The 17,351-nt window shown below is 34.7% G+C and overlaps 1 protein-coding gene across 4 annotated transcripts in view; it reads left to right on the top strand.

The window, feature by feature from the left end:
• CNKSR2 (connector enhancer of kinase suppressor of Ras 2) overlaps positions 1-17,351 on the top strand; it is a 255,645-nt gene that overhangs the window by 147,919 nt on the left and 90,375 nt on the right. For all 4 annotated transcript variants that reach the window (XM_024739455.1, XM_024739454.1, XM_024739453.1 and 1 more), the window contains 2 exons: positions 300-433; positions 5,584-5,795. In XM_024739455.1, coding sequence (XP_024595223.1) covers positions 300-433; positions 5,584-5,795 — 346 coding nt within the window. The remainder of the gene's footprint in view (positions 1-299; positions 434-5,583; positions 5,796-17,351) is intronic.

Genomic DNA, 17,351 nt, shown 5'->3' with positions numbered 1-17,351 from the left:
ATAAATCTCCCCATTATGAAACACTGCATGATAGATTTACTTTATAAATCGCTTTTACGTGGTTATGCCGTACAATAAGGTGAGTTAGGAACTAAGTGAAAAGCTCTAAAGTGATAAATTTTTTTGTTTTTGGAGACTCAAAGGAATATCCATGTGCTAAATAACATGCTTCTTGATTTCAGCCAAGTTCAAAAACTTTGTAGAAATAGATCATTTAAAAATGATAACTATGTGTCATTGTTGTTGTTGTTTTGTGTGTTGTTTGTGTGCGTATGTATTTTCTTTTTCATTTTAACCAGCCTCTTATACCTAGAAGTCCCACAAGCAGCGTTGCCACGCCTTCCAGCACCATCAGTACACCCACCAAAAGAGACAGTTCCGCCCTCCAGGATCTCTACATTCCCCCTCCTCCTGCAGAACCGTATATTCCCAGGTATAAAATTAACCATCATGTTGTTCTCCGTAGCTTCTAGCTAAAGACTAACCTAAGTGCACGTAAACTGTGAAGTAAATTCTCACGAAACACCTTGAATATTTTCTCAGTTAAGAATTCTGAGCACATTCTGGAAAATCATTGCCTTATAGAGACTGTACTCTAGTTAATAATAACAATAACTAATTTGTATTAAACACTCTACATTAAATATCTTATAAGCATTATCTCACATAATAGGAAACTAATATAAAATAGCAGCTAGGATTATTTTAGTAAGTAAAAAATAAGTGAGGCTCTTTGGTAAGAAGCCACAGGAAATCTCAAGTTACTTTGAAGCATTTCATACTTTATTTCTAAAAGAGAAAGTTAGAGATAACTTCTGTGCTTTCTTAAATGTATGTAATGAGGGAGATTTTTTTTTCTTGGATGATGATGAGGGAGAGTGTTTCTTCCCCCAATACCTCTGTCTCTACAGTTTCCACTTGGTTAGTTCATTAATGTTTCTTTCAGAAAGTAGAGAGAGTTTGCAAGAGAATGAGTTGCCTTTAAAGTCTATTTTCAGATTTCTGGAGGCTGTATCTCCATTTCATGTTCCAAATTCCTATTTGAAATTCTTGGCAGGTGGAAGACTATAACTTTGTGCCATCATGCATTTTGTCCAAAAGCATTATGATTTCCAGCCTTGTGGAATACAAAAATTATGGAAAAGGGCCAGCACTAAATGGGGATAATTAATACCAATCACAAAGTATTTTGATTCAGTTTTTAAATTAGTTGTGCAGTCATTCAAAAACAATAATTTAAGGTCTCTTGTTTCCAAGCTATACTTAATATTAAAATTCTTTAATAAATAAAAGTACTGAAATTCCTTGTTTTAATTAATTTTCACTATTCTTCACTTTAGTATACCTAATGTTTCATTCTGTTGGATATGATGGTACTGACATTTTACCATCTAAATGCTACATGACAACATTGGCATGTCTGCAAATACTGTGTTGTCATCTACTAATAAAACTGCAGTCAATTTTATTAACATTTTAGGTCTTTTTCTGAGAATTAAATGTGGTTGTGAGAACATGGTTTGTGAGAAGATACAATTTACTAAGCTGGCGTTTCAAAAATCGTTCTAATATATAATTTGCAGTCATGTTAAATTTACAATCAGATGTACAAATTCATCTGATATCCTAGTCAAATTCAAGTTGAATTTTAATCTATTAAGATAGTATCAGACTTTTTGAATACTCTTGTAAGAGGAGCAATAAAACCATGTGTGTTTCAAATAGGAAATGAATCTTTTGGTTTGTTTTCATTTTAATGGGAAAGAATTTTATTTCAGTGCAAATGATTATTTAAAAGACCTTATTCTTCAGAGGGCTACATGTACAGATAAACATCAGAAAATTATTTTTAGCAAGTCTCTGCGGTTCTTTGATGTTCTTTCCTTGTCTCTTGGATAGGGAGGAACTTGTAATAAAGAGAGTATTTCCTAGACAGAATGTATTTAAAATGTACTTCAGAAGACAAAGGAGTTAAAGAATCCAGTTCTGTCCTCTAAGTGTGGTGCAGATATGATGAAGGCAATATATTGAAGTCAATAAAAAGCTTTAAACATGCTGTTTACAAAAACAGGAGAATGCAAGAGATTGAAGTATCAGCATAGTGGTACTTGTTTTGGTAGTATTGCTTGAACGTTCCATACTTTTCAGTAAAATTCATAAGTAGGCTATTATCTGTCGCCTTAATTGATTCTTAGTCTAGTGTGTAATTTAACAGAATGTTCTAAATGTTTTTGAGTCAAATTATTAATTACCTAGTCACACAATCGTTTGATATAGCCCAGTTAGAAAATATGTGCATGAGACTCCCTTTGTACCACAGCCTCATATAAATTATCTGCATTTTCTGGTTTGATTTGAAGTTATAGTCATAAAACTTTTTGCATTTGTCATTCTTTTATAGGTACAGCTGTGGCTTTTTTTTTCTCATTTTGAGGATGAATGAGGCTCACCTAATTTAACTCATCTGAACCTTTATTTTTTCCTACATTAAAAACTTTTGTTTATGTAGGATAGGCATTTGGGTGATAATTTGAATTGTAAATAATAAAAGTTTTCTCACCTTAAAACCAAAAAACCTTAAAAATGGTAGGACTGGTTGTCAAATTAGGTAGACTTTTTTTCATGTGATTATAATTCTTTGAACACATTTATTCCAGAAAAAGAATGTGATTGCAAAAGTGACTTTTTCTTTAAGAGAAAACACTCATGTATGTGAAGTGAGTGAAATTTGGTCAGTTTTTTATTATATGACTGTATACAATTTCGTTATCATAGTATACAGTGAACTTTTATACTTAACCAAATTTCTTTTTCTATCATGAAAACCAAGAATTTGTAGGTCTTGCACAACTGTGAAGTTTAAATACTAATTTCTCGTATTAATTTTACTGTGAGCCATTAAATATAAAGATAGTCCAGTGAAGCAGTGCTCTAACTTTCCATCTGTTCCCTTAAATCCTTTTTAGAGCAAAAGTGTAGATTTATTATATATATGTATAGATGTATAACATTAAGAAAATTTTTATAGCAGTACAAATTAATATGTTGAGTTATTCAGGGTCTCATAATGTGAGTACATATACACACAGCCACACCCACTTATATACGCAATACATGTATCAATTCATTCTACTGCAAAGTTTGGTTTTGATCTGTACTTTTCTTAATTCAACTTTATTGAATGCATCCCATATAGACATGTCTAATAAATCTTCTTTGTTGGTAGAAGGCCTCTCATACCATTATAGGTAAGGAATACCAGCCCTTCCCATTTTCTACCACAGGGTGTGTCCTTATAAGTAGAGTATGGTGAATTAACTAGGGCTGAATCACCCTCTGATCTCAGCTGCATTAACATTCATGTCACAGGCCTGGCAGAAACGTCTGCCCGTTTATGGATAGGCATAACCTTCCCCAGTGCCCCAAGTTCATTAGGGCTGTTTCCAAGCTAATTGCAGTGTCAGTTTCTTTTTGCTAGAGGACTAACTAACAAAAAGCACCAGGCAATTTGTTAAGGAAAAGTTTTTAGCTAGCCAAAAATAAAACTGTGCCTGGATTTTATATTTATTTTCTTTGTGTTGCCTAAGAACTAGCTTTCATAGTTACAATTTGGTAATAAGCAATACTTTTATTTATACAATGGAATATTATGCAGCCATAAAAAGAAACAAAATTGAGCCATTTGTAATGAGGTGGATAGACCTAGAGTCTGTCATACAGAGTGAAGTAAGTCAGAAAGAGAGAGACGAATACTGTATGCTAACACATATATATATGGAATTTAAGAAAAAAACAATGTCATGAAGAACCTAGGGGTTAGACAGGAATAAAGACACGGACCTACTAGAGAATGGACTTGAGGATATGGGGAGGGGGAAGGGTAAGCTGTGACAAAGTGAGAGAGTGGCATGGACATACATACACTACCAAAGGTAAAATAGATAGCTAGTGGGAAGCAGTCGCATAGCACAGGGAGATCAGCTCGGTGCTTTGTGACCACCTAGAGGGGTGGGATAGGGAGGGTGGGAGGGAGACACAAGAGGGAAGAGATGTGGGAACATATGTATATGTATAGCTGATTCACTTTGTTATAAAGCAGAAACTAACACACCATTGTGAAGCAATTATACTCCAATAAAGATGTAAAAAAATAAAAAATAAATAAGAGTGACAGCTTGCTGATTCAGTCAATCTTGAGAATATTATTTACTACTTTCTACATAGTTCAAATAATAGGAATATAGTTCTCTTCATTTGGACAAAATCAACCTAGTCATTTGTATACTGAGAGAGAAGTATAGTATACTGTAGTATAAAAGTATAATATTTTTGGTGAACTGAAACTCATATTTTAGAATTGACATTAGCTTTATAAGCTCATCACCATCTCATAAGACTTAATAGGTCACTTATAAATTTGTTATTTTTATCTGTCTTGTTATAATTCAGTTTATTCTGTGGATTTAAGATTTCAGTCTTGGCACTTAAAATTAAATTTTATCTGGTTTGATAGTATTCATGGCACTGTTTAGGGTAGAACTGGAAACAATTAAGAACTAGGAAGAAATAAAATTAGTGATCAACAAGGAAAAAAACGTTGCATTTACATCCATAGTCATGTTCTAGAATATGAGCTTTTCTAATAGAAATTTTATAGCTAGTCAGTGAAATTATCATAAAATAAGCAAGGTTCATTTTAACTAATCCTAAATGGAATATTTCTACCAAATTATTGTCCCAGTCACCTGGGCTGTGTGATTAATATTTACTATGTGTGAGTAACAGTTTTAGGGATCCTATAAATTTAAATTAGAGATTTTTCACTTCAGAATCCTATAGAAAAAAAAAATCAACTTGCCACCATCTTAAATCCCATTCTTAAACTCTATATATGGTAAGGTTTCTCCACCCTCTCTCCACAAGAAATGTTGCTGATGTGTAATTAAATTTTGATATATCCATTTAGAATGAGTTCCATGAACATATCTTTTTTTACTATTAAATGAGATAATACAGTTTAAATACAGAGAATAATTCTTTTCATTAAGGTTTATTTTAAATTAATAACAAGCTGTTTGAAATTCTTACAACACCAGTTTATATAGTGCTAACTTAGTTCTTAAGGTCACAGTACCCTCACAGAAGTGGTAGTTCTTAAATACATCTTTGTTTTTAAGCAGTGCAAATATTACCATGAATCAATTAGATAAACTGGCAGAAGAAAGCTACATTGTTAGCACTGTTAACATTATACCTACTTTCTTAAGCACTAAAAGGAATTTATGAGCTAAGATGATGTCTTTTATGTGCCATAGTATTGAACATGGACTAGAGCAGGAGTTAGAAGATCCATGGCCTATGTCTAGCTGTGTAACCTTTAGGCTAGTCATTTAACCTCTCTGAGCCTTGGCTTCTTTTTTTTCCTGCAAAACAGGAATAATTTAAAGTTGCCCTATAAACCTCAGAGAAAGTTTGGAAAGATCAGAAGATATATAGGAAGGACATTATTACTACTTTAGACTGTCTCTGTCATTTTACCACTGTAACACTTTTCTACATCCTTCTCCTTTACCATCTCTTTAGGGATGAAAAAGGAAACCTTCCTTGTGAAGACCTCAGAGGACACATGGTGGGCAAGCCAGTGCATAAGGGATCTGAATCACCAAATTCATTTCTGGATCAGGAATATCGAAAGAGGTTTAATATTGTGGAGGAAGATACTGTCTTGTATTGTTATGAATATGAAAAGGGAAGATCAAGTAGTCAAGGAAGACGAGAAAGCACCCCAACTTATGGTAAGAGTTCTTCTCTTACATTGATGAAAGAGCTTATGTCTGGTATGGGAATCTCAATTTCTTTTCCTAGGCTTTTGGGTTGTGAAAATTACTTGATAGCTTTTGAATCTTTATAATTGATCTGTGTCTGTCGTGTGCTTCCAAGTGGAATATCAACAATATGAGGCATGACATTAAAATTTATTCCAAGTTTTCCAAAAATAAGCAAGAATAGTAGGTAGCATTTTAACTCATTAATGATTTACGGAAAGCTTTTTGACTCACATGTAATTTTTGTAGATCAGGTGTTGCAAAACTGGACTAGTTCAAGGGTTTTTTTCCCCCTTTTTTTAATGAATATTTACTGTTAACATAACTTATTTTAAATAAAATTTCCTTATTTCTCAGGTATTAAAAAATCTTTAGATGGACTTTTCTGGGTAAAATCTCATCTCAATTTTTGTTTTTTATAAGAAGCTGTAAATTTTGAGTGGATTTTAAATAGGAAGGACATAATGTATTTAAAGCAAGGATGGGCCTAGAGTTACCATGTCCCAGGATTTTTTATCTGACTCCTGTTTTTCCATGCATGACCCAGAAAGTAACCCAGTCACAAATACTTAAAAATTGATATAGTGTAGGTGTAAGATTTGCAGATAAAGTTGCCTAAAGTTAAAGTAGTAACACCTATGGTCCTATTGCAAGAATGAGTATATTGAACTGGAATTCTATGCTCCTTCCTTTTCAGTTTTGGGGGAAGGGCAGGATCCTTGCTGATTAGTCCAGACTTGATGAGTGGGAGCTGAGCAGAAGGAAAGTTGTTTCTAACTTTCTCTTTCCACCTGCCTCCCTTACTTTTTCACTATGGCCATATGCCTCCCTCCTGTGGTTCCGAAAGATTACCTACGTTATTACCCACGCCCTGTTTCCTTACAGCTCTTTGGTAATAATTATGTATGAAAAGTTTTGGCCAAGACGATCCTAAATAATAGGAACCATACCTATCTTGCTTTGTGTTATTCTCTGTACATGTGCTGTTTTATCATGTGCTCCTCCTCAATTATACTACTCTGGTGGCACTTATTTTGAACTGTCATAAATTGAAGGTATTTGTACCTTTGCTTTTCTCCACTATTATATTGTAAACCTCTGCAGTATAGAGGCCTGCCATCTTTTTATCCCTGCCCCTGCCCCATCACATGAGATTTTTATTTTTGTTAATTCGTTGCACAAGTACTTATTGACTACCTATTATTGGATAGGCATTAATGTATATCAACTCTTTTGTTATATCCCAGAATTTTCTGGCTATTTTCTACTTGTGTTGAAGTAGATAAGAATGTTTAATTTAAGGGGAACTTATAGTCACCAGATGAAGTTGATTATTGACAGCTTTATAAAAAAATAGTTTACTAAGTTCTTACTTAAATGGCTCTGAATTCTTAGTTCCTTCAAACTATGGTTTAAAGCACCTAGTGCTATCACGTTCCACAGATCATATCTCTTCCAATAAAATAGAATACCATTTAAATTTTAGAAAAAGTAGATATCCTTTAGATACTTGATATACTTTTATAAACCACATAGGAGAAAAGAAATGTATATATGCTTAAAAGAGGGATAACGAAGTAAAAGCAAAAGTTCTTTTACTTTTGGTCATATGGTCTGAACTTTCACTAGAGATACTTATAGATACTTCAGTAGAGATTCCCTGGCACAACTTGAAAGTTGTTCCAGGTAGCTAGCAGCTGAATGTATATTTACCTTTTTAAAATCAGCTCTTAAATAATAAAACTTACCTTTCACATATGTGAATTTGTGGCCATAGTATTCCCAAAGATTAATTCATTTGTTAACTCATTCAGCTAATATTAGTTGTGTGCATCAGGTCAGCCAGGCACTTGGGATGCAAAGATGAATAAAACATAAATCTTCCCTGGAAGGCAGTCACAATGCAGAGGGAAAAAACAAAGAGATGCAGTGCAGCCACTTTAGGTAAGTAAGAAGGTGTGAACAGAGTGCTGCAGTAGCCTGGGAGCTGAAGCCCCAGAGTCTTCCTGGGAAGTCACATAAATAAAAGTGACGTTTATGCTTGAGTTTTAAATGATGAATAGTCATTATCCAGGGTTTCTAAATGCTGGTTATCCCCACTAAATACCTGACACCTTCTCAAACCTAGATCTGAGATCTGAGGGTTTATATAAATCTCCCAGCCCAGACCCTAAAGGTCCCAAGTAACTTCAAACCTTAATAAGCAATAACTGATGACAACTTCTTTATTTAACCTATAAAATGGTCCCATTACATCGACCCCCAAGTGTGACAATATTCTCTTGGATTTAAAAACAATGACAATGAAATACTTGATCCTGCTGAAGTATACTGAAAACAAAAAAAACCCTGAAGTTACAAAAAAAGTCCACATTTTATATTTTCTGAAAATGACAGTAATTTAACCTGTTAGCACTTGTGTAATACCTTAAAAGGCATTGTATAAGTCCTTTAGCCTTACAGTGTTCAACTTAGTTCTTAGTTACGAATACCCTTGTCTTCAAGTATGTGGACTTAGTCACCATTCCTACCTATTAACTTCCCAGCTTACCTGTTTACTCAAAGAGGTTTAAAGTTATAAGAGTCTAAATAGGATTTTGAGAAGCAAAGGAGAAACATGATACAGTTTTTTTGTTCGTTTGTTTGTTTTTTTGCGATACGCGGGCCTCTCACTGTTATGGCGTCTCCTGTTGCGGAGCACAGGCTCCGGACACGCAGACTCAGCGTCCATGGCTCACGGGCCCAGCCGCTCTGCGGCATGTGGGATCTTCCCGGACCGGGGCACGAGCCCGTGTCCCCTGCATCGGCAGGCGGACTCTCAACCACTGCGCCACCAGGGAAGCCCCTTGATACAGTTTTTAGTGTGTGCTTTTGGTTTCATTCATATGGTAGATATATAAGACAAAAATATTTAGGGAAGCTCTGTTATAAGACACTGTGACATAGAAACAGATGGAAAGAAAAATACTTGAAAATATACTAATTGTGAGCTTTAAAATGTATTGATTAACCAAGTTCTCATTTTATATCATGAACCCACTCTTTGTGGCTAAGAGTGAATTAAAAAATTAGTTATTTGCCCTAAGCTGTAAGATAAATACAGTATGGATAGACAGTGGATGGCCAGTCTAGAAAATAAGTAAATAATACCTGTTGGGATTTATGTATGCCAGGCACTCTTCTAAGCATTTAAAAGTCATTAACCCATTTAATCCTCACAACAACCCTGTGAGGTAGATACTAATAGAATCCTCACTTTACAGATGGGTTACATAACTTACCCAACTAGTAAGTGGTAGAGCTGGGATTAAATACCCATGGATATTTGTTGACTCTACCAGTGGTACTGGATAGCTAACTATTATGAAAATAATTTGCAAAAGTGTAGGAAAATAATTTCCAAAAATTTCATTACCCCTTCCAAATTCAAGCATTTGATTTTAGGCAAGCAGAACTAGATCTGTTCGAATATGTTTTTCTATATGTTTTGTATTTCCTGACACTATAATAAACATGCATTTACATAGACATGGCCTTAACACACCTTAGGAAAAGATAGCTAAATTGAGGGGTACGGTTAGCAACAATGTGTATGCCCTTTTTAAATGAGAGAGCATATAATAGGTTTTACTTTCCTAAAACAATAAACAAGAATGATTTCTGGAAATACAGATATGGTAGGTGAGGCAACCTAGATTAGTGATCGCTGGCATTGACTTTATCATCAGCCATACTTGGTAATCCTGACTGCCATCTAATTAGTCCAGTGTGACCTTAAGAATGTTACTCAAGGCCTCAGTTTTCTCATTTGTTGAATGAAGATGATAATATCTGCCTGATAGACTTTCTGTTAGAATTTAATGACAACACACTGTAAATTGCCTAGAAAGTGCCCAGTATGTGCTAGATATTTCTTTTCACTGTTGTCATTATTACATAGAGACTTTAATGTTGCTGAGAAAATAGATCTTGAGTGTTTTTACCACAAAAAAAGGATAACTATTTGAGATGATAGATGTGTTAAATAGCTTGATCGTGGTAATCATTTCACAATGTTTACATATAATATCAAATCATCATGTTAATATATGCAATTTTTATTTGTCAATTATACCTCAATAAAGCTAGGGAAAAAAAACAAAGAACTGAAATATCTCAACAGGTAAATAATAATATGAGCCATTTAAAAGTCTTTCAAGAATAAGATGGAGTGAATAAACAGAAAGTTCAGAAAAAAAAAAAGAAACTTTAATGTGAAAGTAAAAGGGTGAAAAAAGATAGCATTAAATCACTAACTATGTGGTCTCATCTGCTCATGCTTCAAAGGCAAAGGTTCAAATTTGATGAGATCAGTTGCTTGGCAGCTTTTCAGAATGGTAATATTTCCCATCAGCTTTCCCTTTTCACTGTTCACAGACTCCTTGCCCTTGCTGTTCCATCATAGCACATTTCTGTGCATAGAAACCTGCTAAAAGGTAGACACAGTTGGCTGAGTCCCTTTGTGGTTGTGAGTGGTCATATTTTATAAGAATAGGATAAAAACATTTTTTACAGTAATATTATAGAATAGTATTGGTTTGAAGGAATTCAGACCTTTTCTGATTTATTGAAAATCCAGGACCTCACAAAAAGCACGTGAACGAATGCAAGGTTGGTATTTTACAAGTGCTCCTCAGAAATGTTATTTGTACACACTGTGCATTGAGGAAAATTAATTTCTGTAATATTATACCTGAACATTTTCCACCAGAGTAGTTGGGACAAGAGAAAACCAAATACCATGTCCCTTTTATCCACATGAATAGCAAATGGCTTGAAGAGATGTAACAGTAGCATGGTGAAGGACTTATGGGCAGTGATACTGTGAACTGAGTTTTATCAGTGTGAGGTAGGGATATGGTCTGAAGTTTCCAGGGTCTCTCATACTTCAAAATCACCTTTCTCTGTCTTACAACTTCATTCTATCTTTTGGGCAGTTAAATTAGAATTAATAACATTATTTCAAACATTTCTTAAAGGTACACGTAATACATTTGCATTTCTTTATTTCCAAATAAAAGCTTGTTCCCTTTCCTGTGATTTTTGCATATAAATTATCTTCCTTATCAAATAAAAGTTCAGCTGTCATTCATCAGCTATGCTAGAGAGAAAAGAAAATGGGATTCTAACCACAAGAAATTTCTGTGCTCAAGTAAAACGCACTACTTCCAAAGCAGAACTAAACATAGAAATAGAAATTAGTGAATCAAAAATTCAGAAATATGAGATATGTACGATACTCACAGGAATCCTTATTCCTTTGGACTTATTTAATACACTTCATAAAGACTGCATGTTAGTTAGCTTCACAAAATAATTTTGAATATCAAGGTGATGGTGATAAGGGACCATGTAACTGATGGAGAAGTAGTTCAGCAATATTTTGGCATAGAAATAGAAAATAGTCTGTTCCTAATGTAAAAATTAGAGTAATCACCTAGGGAAGGCACTCTTCTTTAATTTGTATAATTTTACTGATAGAAATAGAGCATGAGTTTTGAGGTCAGATAGACCTGAATTTGGTGCCAAGGCTTGGCCTTTAATAACTGATTGACCTTGTAATTGAGCCTTAGCCTCACTGTGTTTTTGTTTCCTTATCTGTAAAATGGGATAGCAATACTACTTTTAGTGTTTTTATGAGCATTAAATGAGATACTATATCTCAAGTACTTAGCACTGGTCTTGCCTCATAGAAAGTACTCAAGAAATGGTGCCTAGGGACTTCCCTGGTGGTCCAGTGGTTAAGACTTCGCCTTCCAATGCAGTGGGTATGGATTCGATCCCTGGATCGGGGAGCTAAGATCCCACATGCCTCACGGCCAAAATACATAAAACAGAAGCAATATTGTAACAAATTCAATAAAGACTTAAAAAAAAAAAAAGAAACCATGCTTACAAGAAATGGTGCCTAAATGGCATAATAAATTACTGCTGCTCATAAATAAAAGTGTCTCAAAGATTCTGAAGTGCTGATGGATCAAATTAACACTTCCTCCTTTCCTGTGGAGGGACTTAATAAAGAACAAAAGGAATGGAAGTATTCCCTCCGTTTGGTCCCTCTACCTACCCAATAAATAACCAGCCATTTAAATCATACCAATTAAAAGAAATATAGAATTTGCTTGTTTCTTTTGGTTTGGTTTTGAAAAGTAGAAGGAAGAGCATCAAATAGCTCATAACACTAGAAACCTTCGTGATCCAAGTCTTCTTTTAAGTTCTGTTATTGAAATCACTACCTCATATGCTAGGCAGAAGGGCCTAGTTATAACCTCTCAGCATCAAAATTTTGAAAACAGTTCAAACCCCACACCTTTTTAAAGTTTAAGATTAGTTGCTTTTAAAAAAGGATAGTGAAAATAATATGTGAAATAAGTTAAATAGTTGGAGACTTTCAAAGAAATGAAACCTGGCAAGATCAGATTGCCCTGAAAGAATTGAAGGTACTAGGTAATAGATAAAATAGTAAGCTTAAGAAAAAAAAAACTTTTAATAAAGTTCCAGAATATTAATATGTGGATAAAAAGAAAGGATTAGCAAACCAAATCAGCAAAGCTGATGCAACTATTAGAGGAAAAGAAAAATTCTTCAAATGAATTAACACAAAGATACTAGTGCTTCCCTTAAAGACAAAATGGGAAAGCCAAGAATAGAAACAGTCCAACTCAGAGATTCTCAACTGGGGTCAGTATTGCCCCCTAGGGACATTTGGCAATTTCTGGGGACATTGGTAGTTGTCCTAAATTGGAGTGGAGGTGCTACTGGTATCTAGTGAATAGAGGCCCAAGGTGCTACTAAACATCCTACAATGAATAGGACAGCCCCCAACAATAAAGAGTGATCCAGTCCAAAACATCAAGAGTGCTGCTGTTGAGAAACCCTAGCTAAATTAAGAAGAATCAGTTGCAGACAAATTGAATACAGAAGCAGATGTATATGACTAGAAAATCAAAGAGCCCTTGTATGACATAGGACCAATTGCCTTTTTTTTATTCAGAGAATCTGGGAACTTACTGCTCTGGAAGGATAGACCTGCATTTACTCAAACTTAGCATATTCTCTATAAGGTTGTGAGTATCTGAGATGACTTACCCTGCTCTATAGTAGAAAACCTAATCATGACATCCCCTGCCTGGAACAGGAGGGAACTCATTGTGCCTAGTTGAAATCGGAATGCACTTTCCCTCAATGGGAAAAAGATATAATAAATGGTAGCAAGGTGAAATTTAAATAGAGTGGTTAGTGTCTGCTTTCAGATCACGATGTGGCTTAAGTAATCCAGCATTTTCCTATGTATGTTCTTCAGATCACTAGTTCTGAAAGAGAATCTTTGTAAATGAAAGAGATTATGTGGTTAAATAAGATTGGGAAGCTCTGCATATTTTATCCCCCTCTTGGAGATTAATAAATGCACATTAGCATACTAAAGGCTTTGAAAATCTTGTTGAATTGGGGTTAGCTTATTGTTTCCCACATGTATTTGTACATTGCATCTTTTTTGGTTTTGGTCACAAAATATTTATTAACCTCCCAATGGAACTAATGTTTGATGGAATATATTTTGGAAAGGCTGAAATAGAGTTGCAGCTCTTCTTAAAGACCAATATACCAATGATAAAATTTCTTTGTTTTAAGTTGCAAACAGCTGACCTAACAGATAAGCATTTGGAAAAGCCTCTATTCTTAACTTGAAGTCTGCCCCAGCAGACAGCTTGTTGAATGTCATCTTCATTTTTATTGTGCAGAAAAGCCATTTTCTAGAGTAAATCTTATTTGTGATGGAAGTCCAAGCTAAAGTAATAAATTTTAACTGGAAAGATCAGTGCATGGCTCCTCATAGAATTACTGGTATCACTGCAAAACAATTTGCTAGAATCATGAAGGAAATAGAACCCTGGGGATAGAAAATGTCAAGTGTTATAGCCAATCTTGTTAAAAGAGATGACTAAAAATTATACACTGATTATCTTAATGACTGGAGACATTAGAGGAAATAATTAAAAGAATATACAGCCATTTAAAAGTATGACAACCTAGCATCACTTTATAAATAACACATCATGTCAAACCAGTTTATTTTCCATCTTTGTTAAGGGATGGACAACAAATACAGTTACATCTACAGTTTATGTTCTAATCCTCCATTAGTTCTTTACCTATAGCCTTTAAGAACTTTTTGCAAGAGTTGCAAACTGGCTGGGAGTATACTTTTTTAAAAAGCAGTAATCATACATGTCAGTGAATTATTTTTGAAGAAAAATGAATTGGATTTTTGTGTAATGCAATGGTCTTGAATTCATCACTGAGGCAATTTAATGCAGGGAAAAGAGTACTGAAATAGAAGTTCAAAGTCTACATTCAGAGGCTGACTCCAAAACTAATTATCGGTGAAATCCTAAGAAATTAACTGTGGTATGTGTGAAGTTTTTCATCTCTACCTTTCTTTCTAACTTCACTGACTAATATGATCCCAAAGAGAAAAATATGTGAAAGGAATTATAAAGTTATTACGTCATTTTGTTTATTTCAAATGAGGGTCTTCAGTTGACGGTCTTAATCATCGTCCTTTTCGCTTTTCATGAGAAGGGGTGACTGTCTTCTATAGGTTGATAAGATTTTCAAGATACTGCTTTTACTAAGATCTTTAAAAATGGTTTGCTTTAATTGTAGTTTTTAACTTGAAAATGGGATGTTTTTAACCAAATACTATTTACCCCACATCATCTTTCTTTCCCACAATTGTATTGCTGAGCACAGCAGGGGGCAAAAGTATTTAGCAGAGCTCATTGTTTTTTTACCCACCAGAGCCTTCAAAAGAGAACCCAGAACTCTTTTGCCGCTTAGACAGTATTTAAACCATGTGAATCCTTCCCCGTCTCTGTGCACAGTGGCAGCATTTCAACTAAAATAACCTTTCTGAACTCCAGTGTGTACAGCACATTTGCTCTCTTGGTAGAATGTAATTTGATTCAAAATGTAATTAGCCTTGGAATCAAGTGTTAAAAGTTCCCTATAATTTTTGATGCAGTTCAAAATTTTCTCCTTCAACAATTTTTATGTGAGTCCCCATTTAAAGTCTAGATCACCTTTAGGAAGCGATAGGAAAATTCACAAACAAGATGTAGCTTATTCTTTGAAATGAGATTTTAATTGTTTTTGTTCTCCATTAATGCAACTGAGACGATTTCAAATTAATAATCATTAGGTTTGTATTTGATTTATATTTTAAGGCATTAAATCCAGTACTTAAATAATCATCACATTGTGATGTTTACAAGCCACTTTTTCCCCAAGCTCTTTTATCCAGAAATGAAATTTTAAAAATATGGCCCTAGGGATCAGAGTGCCCAGTTTTTACTTATTTTACTAGATCCAGATATGTTGCCTTTATCCTTAAAAAATTACTGACTTTCCACTTAATTCAATTTTACTCCTCTTTAAATGTGTGGTTCTCTACCTTAAATAATCTCGGGATGTTTTCCTAGAAATGCAGTCAACCATCTGAAAGCAATTTTTCTGTCTGGTATGTGGGGAGTTTGATGGGTGTATGTGGCATGCTTATAGCTTAACATTCCTTAATACACTCATTTTCATCAAAATATTGGCTAAAATATTCAGAACAGATGTGTATATGTGTGTATGTATATATTTTTTCTCCTTGGCCTCTAGAGAAAGCGTCTTTTGTGAGCATTAAAGGATATATCAGACGTAAGGAGAAATTTCTCTGCAGTCTTTTTTTTCAACTCTTTGACAACAGTAACTGAGAAGATTACTTCCCAGATGCTGTATATCACCCTGAAACTTAATGATTTTAGCATGTTGGGGACAGAGTTTTTAAAAGGTAGGGGAGGGATACAATTGAAAAAGGCAGCAATTCAGTAGTATTTCAGCATACATCATGGGTAGCTTAATATGGGAATGTTTCTAGATAAGAAATCAGGAGGCAGGACTTCTAGTTCTGGCTTGATTACCAAACAGCTCTGTTAGGCTCAGTTTGTTAGAATAATGAAAGTGGTTGGTCAGGTTCCTTAGAAGGAAGTGAGGGAGGGAAAGTGAAAAGGAGGGGAATGGAAAGTTGACAGGAAGGAAGGGGAAGGAAACTTTGAAAATAGAAACTAACCGTGTAGCTTGGACCTTTTTAGTCCAATGTATGAGGAAGGTCCCCTGTTTACTTTCTTAGCAAGTAATCAGTTAACAAATATTGAGCTGTTACTATGTTTAAGGCACTGTGCTAAGTGCTGGGAATACCACAGGTAGACAGAGAAATTTTTGTTCCTTTGTGAAATTTACATTCTAGAATAGGGACAGAATTGAAGCAACTAATTTAATAAATACTTATTTGACTATAACTGGCATGCTATTTTAAAAAAGCTACAAAAGAAAATAAAAACAAACATAGAGAAACCCAACCTAGAACAAGGTCAAGGAGAGTATCCCTGAGGAAATGACATTTTTGCTTAGCTCTGAAGGATGCATGTGAGTTTAGGAAGAGAAGAGGAGACAAAAACCAGAGGAAGACAGAATCCTGGGTGCCAGGTAAAAAAAGTGTTTCAAGAAGGGAATAATCCTCTGTGTCAAATGTTGCAGACAGATCAGAAAAGTCAGGGGTTCTGAGAATTGTCTATTGGATTTAGCAACATGGAAGCACTAGTGACCCTGACAGTAGTAGTTTTAGTGGAGTTCAGGGGGCAAGAGCTTAATTGGAGAAGGTTCAAGAGAGAGGAGGAAATTCCACATATAAGTGAGATCATACAGTATTTGTCTTTTTGTGTCTGGCTTATTTCACTAAGCATAATGTCCTTCAATTTCATCCATGTCATCACAGATGGCAAGCTTTCCTTCTTTCATGGCAGAGTAATATTCCATTGTATACATATACCACATTTTCTTTATTTATTCATCTACTGATGGACACTTGTATTGTTTCCATATCTTAACTATTGTGAACAATGTTACAATGAACATGAGAGTGCAGATATCTCTTAGACAGACTGATTTCATTTCCTTTGGATATATACCCAGAAGTAGGGTTGCTGGATCCTATGGAAGTTCTATATTTAATTTTTCGAGGAACCACTCTAATGTTTTCCATTGTATACTTGAATTTTGCTAAGAGAGTAGATCTTAAGTGTTCTCACCACACACACACACACGCAGATGGTAACTATATGAGGTGAAGGACGTGGTAACTTGATTGTGGTAATCATTTCACAGTGTGTGTGTGTGTGTGTGTGTGTGTGTGTGTGTGTGTGTATAATCACATTGCAAACCTTAAAAAGTCATGCTGTACAGCCTTAATGCATAACATTTGAATTTGTCAATCATACCTCAGTAAAGCTAGGAAGAAAAAGAGGAGGAGAGAAATTGGAGACTGAGAATAGAAGTGAGACTTTAGGAGTCTTTCTCTAAAGGGGACCAGAGAAATAAAGTGGTAGCGGGGTGACTGTTTATTGTCGAAGAAGGGTTTTTTTTTTAAGGTTAGAGAAATTA

Source organism: Neophocaena asiaeorientalis, unplaced genomic scaffold (genome assembly GCF_003031525.2).
Source record: "Neophocaena asiaeorientalis asiaeorientalis breed wild unplaced genomic scaffold, Neophocaena_asiaeorientalis_V1.1 scaffold194, whole genome shotgun sequence".
Lineage (NCBI taxonomy): Eukaryota > Metazoa > Chordata > Mammalia > Artiodactyla > Phocoenidae > Neophocaena > Neophocaena asiaeorientalis.
Note: the sequence above shows the minus strand (reverse complement) of the source record. Positions and strands in the feature narration are given on the sequence as shown.